General features: G+C 35.1%; 2 protein-coding genes across 2 annotated transcripts; both read left to right on the top strand.

Moving 5' to 3' along the window:
• Positions 1-3,871: 3,871 nt before the first annotated feature.
• LOC111499386 (auxin-responsive protein IAA14-like) lies at positions 3,872-5,184 on the top strand. The gene is made up of 5 exons (XM_023150979.1): positions 3,872-4,257; positions 4,394-4,620; positions 4,710-4,845; positions 4,924-4,985; positions 5,068-5,184. Exons 1-5 carry the CDS (start codon positions 3,983-3,985, stop codon positions 5,103-5,105), a joined length of 738 nt encoding a protein of 245 aa, XP_023006747.1. The 5' UTR covers positions 3,872-3,982; the 3' UTR covers positions 5,106-5,184.
• Positions 5,185-8,437: 3,253 nt separating this feature from the next.
• LOC111499358 (protein transport protein SEC23) lies at positions 8,438-11,652 on the top strand. The gene is made up of 2 exons (XM_023150933.1): positions 8,438-9,518; positions 9,747-11,652. The coding sequence occupies exons 1-2, from the start codon at positions 8,823-8,825 to the stop codon at positions 11,400-11,402; spliced, it is 2,352 nt and encodes a 783-aa protein (XP_023006701.1). The 5' UTR covers positions 8,438-8,822; the 3' UTR covers positions 11,403-11,652.
• Positions 11,653-11,694: the final 42 nt, after the last annotated feature.

Here is an 11,694-nt window from a genome sequence, read left to right as displayed (position 1 = left end):
CTCTTCTCCAACCAATGTGGAATCTCACAAACTACCTTTCTACGCTACGACCTGACTTCTGTTATGAACTTCATCTAAATGAATGATGCAATTATGATCGGAAGAAGACAAAACATAAATTTGAATTGAAATACATTTAGATTTATTGGGGTTTATCATGTCAGGTGATATCATGTAAGTTTGTACCATAAATATTACATCCAAAATATTACTTTAGAATGAAAAAACAATAATATAGTTTGAATTAATTTTCATCATTATAGACTGACATTCTGTATACACATTCAATAATATTCTTTGGCAACAACTATATACTTATAAATATATGAATTTTGTACGTATCTTTATTATTACCATTGATAAATTTTGTCTGTTTTTACGAACTTTCATAAATGTCAATAATATTTGAAACAGCAATAATAAATAAAATAAGTGAAATATTGGTCAGCATGAGGGCAGCTTAAAGTTAGGGTTTTTTAGACATTCCAACCAAAAATAGGGCAGCCCCCACCATGTCCTAAATTTAAGGAACATTTGGAATATTATCAAGATTATAATCAACTGGAGCAAACACCTACTCTTTAATTAAAACTATGCTCCAAAACTATATATTATAAAATTTATTCAATTAAATAAATAAACACATGCCCCTTTTGCCCTTTTGAAAAGTATCAGACTCGGGATCGTCGAGATCGTAGACAGATTTGATTTGTTGATTTTAAATGTTTATTATTGACCGAGAGCTTAGTTTAGGCTTAAAGTTGGATTATATTATAGTTAACGTGTACGATTTGAGAAAATAGCTTGTGTTCGTTATTATTCTTATGGGATTTGAGAAATGATCGTTAAAGATCGTGATTAATTAATTAAAAGTTTTATAATAAGTCTAGCCTTTAGTTTTTTTAAAAATTCTTTTTAATCCAAATCCAATTCAATTGGTAATCTAAAAAAGTGTTCTAAGGGATCGAAAATACAAAAACAAGGGGCAAGAAAGTAATTTGATCTATCTCCATAAAAATGGCTAATTATTCAGCCACAATTATTTGAGAAAACATAAATATATAAATAATGGAGGGTAATAATATTTAAACAGAAAAAATAAAAATAAATAAGTTTTTGTGATTTTTAAATATTTGAATTTTTTAATTTTAAAAAAGAAATAAAAAACTATATATTTATGAAAGGAGACTTAAATAGTTATCATTAATACGAATGGGTACACATTAATAGTCACACCACACAACACATTGTGAAAATGAACTCACATTACTTATAATAATAATAATAATAATAATAATAATAACAACAACAACAACAATATTAATATTAATATTAATAATATTAATAAATAATGTATGTATATGATTTTGACTATTTTCTTTTCTTTCTAATTAATAAAAATATCCATAATTTTATAAATATATATTTTTTTAAATTTTGAAAATATTTTGTTTCAAAAATACCTTCCTGATAAATGATTTTTTGTCCATATCATTAATGATTTTATTTATAAAGGTAAAGGGGGTTAATTTTATTTTTAAAATTTTCATAGGTATTTTTAAAATAAAGTAGTGACAGTTTCTGTCTAAAATCAGGTATTTTTTAGATTTTTTTTTGAAAATTTATGAATATTATTGAAACCTTTGAACGGTAACGAGTATTTTTATTACTTTTTTTGGTCCTCAACTTTAAAACTTGTTCGGTTTCGATCCACAACTTAAATATCTACAGAAAACTCTTAAACTCTCACATTTATGAATATGAATTTCTATACTTGAACAGTAAAAAAAAACAACCCTTTCGATTCTTTATGTTATGAGTATGATTATGTTTTAAAGTTTAGAAATTATAATAATTTTGAAAGTTCAGAAACATAATAGAACGAGAACGAGAACGAAGAAAATGCATGTGTGGATTTGAATGAGAGAGAGAGAGTTAGGGTTAGGAAAGAAACAAGGCAAAGAGAAATGGTGGGTTTAGGGATTGTGACAGAGCAAGGGCACAGCTAGGGTTAGAAATGTCTCCCTCTCCATGAGATGTGACTTGTCTGTCAGTCACCACCATGTCATCTTATTTCTCTTTTAGAATGAATGATGCTCATACCATTTCATGCTGTTGCTTCATGTTCATGTCTCTTGCGGGGATCTCTTCAAACATATCCCCTTTTCCATTTTGATGTGTTTCGCATCTTCTTCCTTTCTTATTACCCTAACAACGCGTTGCTCGAACACGGTCACATGGGACCTACTAAGGCTTTCTTATTATCTTATCTATATTCCTTCGTGTCTATGCAACACAGGTTTATAATAAAAAGTATTATATACCATAAAACTCTCTTGTTCATCCATCTCGCATTAAGTTGAAAGAAAAAGCTCAAATAAGACAATATTTGCTGTTCATAGATTTGAGTTGTTACATCAAGTGGTTCAACCTTGAGTAGGACGTTTAAGATAAGAAAATAATGAAAGATATTGATCGAACATATGGATGTATGCCTAATGATAAGAAGTCTTTTCTCCTAACTCCTCACGTCAACCAAAGTTGGGTCCTAAATAAGCAAGGAAAGCGTAGTTTCAAGTTAATTAAATCCTCCAATATCATCCATTATATATATATATATATATATATATATTAAAAATAAAGGTAGAAAATGCAATGGACAAACCATATGCAAATTTTCATCCATGTCTTTACTATTTATAGATATAAATATAAAATATAATTTTTCATGTGGATATATGCTCATAAGGCCCATAGAAGAATATTTATTTATTTATTTATTTTGTTAAAATGAAATAATAATAATAATAATAATAATAATAATAATTTCATTGATCCAGGAGCGAATGTCAAATGGCTTTAATTAGTAACATGGCTTATTTTCAATAAATAAATAAATATTTATATATATTACAAAAATGAAAATTAATATTTTAAAAATTTTATAATTTGATGGGAAGGGATAATGCAACATGGTTTTGCAAGAAAATCCGCTTATTTGTTTCCTAATTTTGTGACAGCATACAACATTTTTACTGCAAATAAAAAATGCGAGAAATTAATTTAAAATAGTTTTTATTTAATATATTATTAAAAGACAAAAAATTGATGTGAATACAAATCCACCATTAACATATATTGTCCGCTTTGGTCTGTTACATATCGTCGTCAGTTTCACGATTTTCAAAGTTAAATTTATAAATATTTAGGGTTATATTTAATTTATATAATATAGTATGAGATTACCACCAACTTTATTATAGAAATGTAAATATTTTGGTAACATGAAATATAATGGTAGGGGTTGAAAAATTAAGTGTATGATTTATTAATATATAACAAAGTTTGATTAGTGTGTTGCATGTGATGGTTGACTATAACAGTTAAGCACTCAATTCAAGTTCCAATTTTCACATTGGCAATATGAAAATTCTTGTTTACTCATCCCCACATGCCTAACTTACAACTCCTTTTTCATTTGACGTGTTCGTTTATTCGTCTGAAGAATATATAAATTATCTCATTGAAATAAAATAATATTTATTGAAAAACTATTTAATCCGTTGAAATTATTCCGATAGTTAGCAAATATTGTTCAGTTTAGCCGGTTATGTATCGCCGTGAATCTCACCGTTTTAAAATTTAAAATTGTTTAAAAAAAAAAATGAATAAATTGGTTAAATGAATTGAGATGTCATATACTTTATTGCATTGAATATATAATAAATAAATAAATAAACTTTATAGTAGGGACCAATTATTAATGATTTGATTTTTTAAAAAAAATACATAAATTTTTTTTACTTCCTATCCAATAAAAGAGAGTGAATTTTGGTTGCTTATATTATTGGATAGCAGTCTCTATTAAAATCAAAGCCATAGCCATCCATTGGATCATAATATAATACACACAAGAACTAGAAGGAGAGAAGGAAGTTGAAGGCCAAAACGACGGCATTTTATAAGCTTGTTTTGATTCTACATGGAAGCAGTCGGCCGGAAAATGCCCAACGAGTTTGTTAGCTTGAAGGAGACCGAGCTCTGCCTCGGGTTGCCCGGCGGCGGCGGTGGAGGAGATCAGCCGTTGGAGATGACCCTCAAACCTTCTGGCAAGCGGGGTTTCTCTGAAACTGTTGATCTCAAGCTTAAAATTCAGAGTAAGGATGGCGGCGGTGGTGGCAGCAAGAATGTTGCAGCAAACGTCGTCGACGGCCAGACGACCCTCTGCTCCAAGGATCCGGCTAAGCCTCCTGCCAAGTAAATTTCTTCCTCCAAATCAAGCTAAATTCAATAATAGATTTATATTGTATAGTTTTATTAGTAAGATTTGAATGGCAACAGCTTCATTGAATAATTTTTTTTTGTCCTGATGAGACTTGTTTGGATATTTTAGAGCGCAAGTCGTGGGTTGGCCACCAGTGCGATCATATAGGAAGAACATGATGGCACAAAAGAACACAACCGGTGAAGGAGCGGAGAAAGGGAACGGTGGCTCGGCTGCATTTGTGAAGGTTTGCATGGATGGTGCTCCATATCTTCGTAAGGTAGACTTGAAAATGTACCAAAGCTACCAAGAGCTCTCAGATGCCTTGGCCAAGATGTTCAGCTCCTTCACCATGGGTACCGAAAAAAAAAAAAAAAAAACCTTTTTTTTCCTCATTCCAAAAAGTGGTTCTTCTTTCTAATAGGGTTTTTCTTTCGTTAAAAAGGTGATTATGGCACGGAAGGAATGATAGACTTCATGAACGAAAGAAAGTTGATGGATCTTCTAAATAGTTCCGAGTTCGTTCCAACTTACGAAGACAAAGACGGCGACTGGATGCTCGTCGGCGACGTTCCATGGGAGTAAGTTTCAATAATTTCCTCGGTCCCGTCCATTTCATTTCTCTTTCCTTCCGTTCTAACCAAACAACATTCTTACAGAATGTTCGTGGATTCATGCAAGCGTTTAAGAATCATGAAGGGATCAGAAGCCATCGGTCTCGGTAATTAATCGAAAAACCCTAACTCAACATCTCCATTGAAACCTCCATTGGATTTTATGTTAATTTCTTTGCTTTTCTTCAGCCCCAAGAGCCATGGAGAAATGCAAAAGCAGAAGCTAGGTGAGGAGAGAGAATGAAGAAGATGGTTCCAGCTTGGAACACATGCATGCTATTCTGTGTATTTCTGAAATTTTAATGTNGTCAATAGGGTGGAGCCGAAGAGTAATCAATCGGCTCCGACTACGGCAGCCATGAAGACTGCCCCTGCGGCGTTAAAACCAGCAGGGGTGGTGGAGAAGAAGATTAGAGGATTCAAAAGCCATTGAAAAGAAAGGATCAGGGTTGTTAAACCGAGAGGGCTCTGATACCATGTGAATGTTTGATTAATCCACCACACCTTAGGTGTGAAAGTTATCTTATTTATAATCAAATAAATTACAAGGATATGGAAATAGTAATAAATGGAAATAACAATAAATGGAAAGATATCTATGATAATAAGGCAAATATCTAATATTTGCCTTATAATAAAATATCAAATATAATATATATGGTAAACTATAATTTATTACTAAATATCCTTAACACCCCACCGCAAGCTAAGCGTCGGATTTAAACGAACGTGAAGCTTGAATCTGAAAAATTCAAAGAGGTTGAGAAACACTTTTTATGAAGATGCTAACAACCCGGTTCTGGCCATCAAAAATTGCAGAGGGATCGCCGCTCAGCGGCGATGCTGCCTTGGCTTCGGCGAGAATATGTCTAACCCATGAAGAGGGATTGTCGCTTAGCGACGATGCTGTCTTGGCTCTGATGAGAATATTTCTAACCCCAAGAAGTAGAAGGGGAAACCTAGAGCAAGGGACAAAGATAATGTTGAAGCCGGAAGAGTCACCACATTGGGCGAAGGAGCCAATTTTGGCGAGAAGGGCAGTCGGAAGAGTCGCCTCATCGGGCGAAGAAGCCAATTTTGGTAGGAAGGGCGGCGGCAACTTGGTTGGCAAATAGGCCAGTGCGGCACCCAGATTCCGAAGGTAAATCTCTGCAAAAGGTTGATAGGTTTTGGTTAGGGTTTATGTGAAGGATGAAGGTTGATTGGGAAGAAAATGAGAGAGACTATATTGGCCAAGGGGAAAACCGATTGGGTTAGAAAAGGTGAGGTTGTATGTACAGAGTATGACGAAAGGTGATTTGGAGGTCAATAGGGTGGAGCCGAAGAGTAATCAATCGGCTCCGACTACGGCAGCCATGAAGACTGCCCCTGCGGCGTTAAAACCAGCAGGGGTGGTGGAGAAGAAGATTAGAGGATTCAAAAGCCATTGAAAAGAAAGGATCAGGGTTGTTAAACCGAGAGGGCTCTGATACCATGTGAATGTTTGATTAATCCACCACACCTTAGGTGTGAAAGTTATCTTATTTATAATCAAATAAATTACAAGGATATGGAAATAGTAATAAATGGAAATAACAATAAATGGAAAGATATCTATGATAATAAGGCAAATATCTAATATTTGCCTTATAATAAAATATCAAATATAATATATATGGTAAACTATAATTTATTACTAAATATCCTTAACAGTTTTTATGTTTAATTATTATTATTATTATTATGTTTTATTATTATTACTATTATTTCTTAAGCTATGAAAAAAATGGGTTTTTTATATTTTTATTTTCTTTGAATCTAAATTAATTTTTATGATATTTGTGGGTAAGGAAAAAAATATAAATATTTAGGGACCCATAGAAAGGGAACAAGGGCATGTGCCAGCATGTTAATTAGAGAATTTTATTTTATAATATGGTCTATGGTGGGAATAATCATAATCAAATAATATGAATATTATAAATGTATAAAATTTTAATCAGTATATTATATTAGTATTGTCCTTTGGTTTTCTTTGGTTTTCTTGGATCTAACATTATATATTATTTTTATTCTAATTGAACGGTTCGCTATGAACATACTTCAATTGATTACTGTATTATTTAGAGTTTGAATTTCATCTTTAAAAAAATTAACATCGACTTTAAAAAAAATAGAACGTATTTGCATTGACAACATGTGAATGACTTAGATATGAACTTTCTTTTAAGTAGCTTAGTAGTAAAGTGACTAACCGTTTACTCACTTTCTATTGTTATATTAAATACATAAATTTTCTTTTCTAGTTTAATTCTTAAAAAAATTTTAAACGGTGAGTTAATTTTGAATGAAAAAAGAAACCCATTATATCGATGAATATAATGGGATGCTTGGGATATTAAAGAGAGACATATTTAAATAAAAGAGAGGTATATGAATGAATAGAGACTCATTCGACTGGAGCAACTCTGTTGATATAATGATTAAGATAGACTTAAAGGAATTGAAAGTTACTACTTATACTAACAAGGTTTTCAGTGGCTCAATTATAGGAACTCCATGGTTAAATGTGATTTACTTGGAGCAATTTGGATATATGTGAGTGAGGACAAAGAACTTGTGTTGGCTTGTAATGATAGTTTTTATATGAGCCCAAGCTCACCTCGAGTAGATATTGTCCCCTCAATATCTTTTCACTCTTAAGAAACTAAAAGTATGTAATATGAGTATGTCACACGGGGAATTCTAACCCAAATCTTGAACTGGATTAATTAGATTTTTCAAATTATCGAGTTTTTTTTAACGGCTACATCCACCGTGTCACCCGCTAATTATTTATCCATGGGCCTTCATGAGATCATTGATGGCTCTATTTTAGGCCCAACCCAACCGCTTATTGGGTCAATAAAAATTGGAAGCCTTTGCGATTTGGGCTGACGTTTCAACCATTTCTCGCCATAACTGTGCATATGTTTTTGTTCTTGAGCCTTCAATACACGAATTTTTAGAGAATCAAAAGCGGGTTAAGAAAATCTTAATAAATAATTAATTGGAAAAAAAATAATTTTAATTTTTGAAAGGAACTTCATAAGCTCAACGTTACCAACTTTGAATGGTCTCGATAAATACGTAAGGAACTAACCCAAATTTGATTAAAAAATAATAATGTAAGCTCACCTCAACCCGTCACTGGATTCATGTTCACTGACCAGTTTCTCGCTGGGTTAAGCACCAACTGATTGAAGAAGAAGGCCCAAATGCGAATGGGGTTAATACTCATCTAGTTGATCACACGAAACCCATGTACAAAAAACAGGTTGATTTGCTCTAACGATTCATCTAGAGTGGCTACAAAATTAGGACAACGGCTACAAAATAAGAGAGACGTTTGAGGTATATAATTCTTTTGTTTAATTCAAGAGGTATTTTTGTTTATTGTAAAGAAAAAGTAATTTCATTAAAAAAAAGAAAATAATAAAAAGACACCCTTGACGTGGCTGTGCTCTATTGGGTGGTTTCGATCAGCATTGCTAATTCCTGCTCCTTCCCGCACCGAATCAAACCGGAAACAATGGGGAAGATGAACTCGAATTAGCCAACATTTCATCTGCAACAAAATTGAAAAATTTCCGATCAAAATTCGTTTCACTCGCCCTGCGATCCCAATCCCAAACCCTAACCCTAACCCTAACCTAGGGTTTTCCCTCTCCATTTTCTTTTCACTTTCCGGCAAACCAAACAGTTCCTCTCATAACCCTCTCAACCCCTTCTCTTTTACTCTTTTCCCCCCGTTTCTTTTTCCAGCGCAAAAGCGATTTGGGATTCTCCATTTGTCAGAATTCCGCCATTGATTCTACAGCGCGTGCTTTCCCATCTAGTTTCTGATGCGAAATTAGGGTTTCTTTCATTTCGGAGCTTTTCCATGTAATCGACGGGGAGGGATTACCTGAGACGTCGATTTTCCTATGGATTTCGTCGAACTGGAGGCGATCGAAGGCCTCCGATGGTCATGGAACTCATGGCCGGTTTCTAAAGCTGAATCATTGGCTCTGGTTATTCCTCTCAGCATTATGTGTACGCCATTGATGCAATCCGTCGAGCTCCCTACACTTTCTTATGAGCCTCTCTCGTGTCTTAAATGTGGTGCCGTTTTGAACCCCTATGCTCGTGTCGATTACACGTCTCGCATTTGGTTCTGCTCGTTTTGTTACCATAAGAATTTTTTCCCTCGTTCTTATGCTGATATTGGAGAGACAAATCTTCCCGCAGAGCTTTTTCCGACTTACAGTACGGTGGAGTATGCGCCCAGTAGGAAGATCGAAAGCCCTGTTGCGAATTCTGGTTCCAATATGAATACGAGCCGTAATTGGGCGAGAAATCATTCGTCTTCTTCTCTTTCAGTATCAGCTTCTTCATCGCTGCCGGCTCGAGATTCCCGTGGAAATGGGCCGGCCTTCGTGTTCGTTGTTGATAATTGTTCGGTAGAAAAGGAGCTTCAAGCACTTAAAAATGAGTTATTACTCGTTGTGGAACATCTTCCGGAGAATGCTTTAGTGGGTTTGATTGCTTTTGATTCAATGGTTCATGTTTATGACCTTAAGTTTTCTGAATGCTCAAGGGTCGTCCTCTTTCCTGGGGATCGTGAGCTCTCGTCACTTCAGGTATTTTTCAATTTTTGAATCTTTGAATCTCTGCTAGTCTGCTTTTATCTTCTATCTCTGCACAATGTTGACACCATCTTCTAATGTAGATTCATGAAATGCATTGGTTTCTGGATATAGACTATCTTATTTACTATTTTTAGTTAGTGAGGTCTAAGAGATGTTCGATTGTTTTTGGTGTTTGAGGGACATTGTTTTGATACCCTGTTTTGCTTATGAATCCTTCAGACCCAACAATTGTTGGGGATTTATGGGATGAAGCAGCTGCAGCTAGGTAAGACACCAGTTGTTCCCACACAGGGATTTTTGTTACCAATATCTGAATGTGAGTTCAACATCACTACTGCAATGGAAGAGATGAACACTTCACTTAATGTAACTGGCCATCGACCTCGGAGGGCAACTGGTGCTGCAATATCAGCTGCCGTTGCACTTTTGGAAGGATGCCGAGTGAACTCTGGTTCTCGTGTCATGGTTTTCACCTCTGGCCCTGCAACGGTAGGTCCAGGAATCGTTGTCGATTCGGATCTCGCTCACTCCATCAGAACTCACAGAGATATTGTTAATGGCCAGGCACCTTACTTTAGGAAATCTAGTAGTTTCTACAAGGAATTGTCACAGAGGTTGTGTGATGGATCTGTAGTTCTTGATTTTTTTGCTTGCTCTCTCGATCAAGTTGGAGCAGCAGAGTTAAAAGTTCCTGTTGAAAACTCTGGTGGATTCATGATGTTAGGAGAGTCATTTGAGTCTAATCAATTCAAAAAGTGCTTGCGGCATATTTTTAGTCGGGACAAAGACGGTGAGCTGAATATGCATTTCGATGCAACTATCGAGTTAGTAACATCAATGGATGTAAAAATTTGTGGAGCTCTTGGACCTTGCGTCTCTCTTCGTAAAACGAACAACTCGGTGAGCGACAACGAAATTGGCGAAGGTGGTACTTACATTTGGAAGCTCAATACACTGTCCAGTAAAACCTGCATTTCCTTTTTCTTCCAAGTGAGTGAGGTGCAGAAAGTTCAACCTGGATCTGCGTTCTTCATTCAGTTTATAACACGATACAGAAAAGGAAACCTGGAGGTCCGTAAAAGAGTGACCACTGCCGCTAGGAGATGGGTTGCAAGCCATTCACCAGAAATCAAGGCTGGGTTTGATCAAGAAGCAGCAGCTTCCGTGATGGCTAGGCTTGCTATTAATCGAGCAGAGACGTGTTATGCTCGGGATGTTATCAGATGGCTTGATGATGCATTGATTTGTTTTGCCTCGAAGTTTGGTGACTATATACAAGAGGATCCTTCGACTTTCCGTTTGCAATCCAACTTCTCCTTGTACCCTCAATTCATGTACTACCTAAGAAGGTCCCAGTTTATCGACGTCTTCAACAGTTGTCCTGATGAAACTGCGTTCTATCGACTAATGCTAAACCGAGAGGGAGTCGTTGGTTCTCTTATCATGATACAACCTACACTTTTCCTCTACTCTTTCGATGGACCTCCTGTTCCTGTACTCCTAGACATTCGATCAATATCGCCGGATGTGATCTTGCTTTTTGATTCCTACTTCAACGTCGTTATTCATTACGGGTCCAAGATTGCTCAATGGAGGAAACTTGGTTACGACAAAGACCCAAACCTTGAGAACTTGAAGAAGCTACTAGAGGCTCCAGAGCTCGACGCTGAACAGCTTATTGCAGAACGTATACCAGTCCCTAAGCTTATCAAGTGTGATCAACATAGTAGTCAAGCTCGGTTTCTTCTTGCTAAGTTAAACCCATCGGTTACGCAGAACTCGACTTACAAGGAGGGATCAGACATAATCTTTACAGATGATTTAAGCTTGGAGGTTTTTATAGATCACCTACAAGCTCTTGCTGTGCAGGGCTGAAGAAGGATGGCAGTAGTAGTTTGTTAGAAGAACTTGTTACTTTATTACAGGAGAGATGCTTTTGGGCCGCATGAGAGATGTATTTTCACCCATTTCTTCATAGTTTGATGATATGTAAATAACTGGTTTCTGATCTTACACCTTGCCAGATGACTTCCACCCATTCTTCACATGAAGAACATGGTGAGATTTTTTTTTTCAATGGAGTTGGAATTGTATCATTTAGCATTTAATTGATTCAACTAAGATATAAATTGGTTTTTCTCTCTTTTTTTTTTTTTTTTTTTTTTTT

This window comes from Cucurbita maxima, unplaced genomic scaffold (genome assembly GCF_002738345.1).
Source record: "Cucurbita maxima cultivar Rimu unplaced genomic scaffold, Cmax_1.0 Cma_Scf00026, whole genome shotgun sequence".
In the NCBI taxonomy this organism is placed as follows: Eukaryota; Viridiplantae; Streptophyta; class Magnoliopsida; order Cucurbitales; family Cucurbitaceae; genus Cucurbita; species Cucurbita maxima.
The sequence above is the reverse complement of the archived record's forward strand: the minus strand, read 5'-3'. Positions and strand labels throughout refer to the sequence as shown.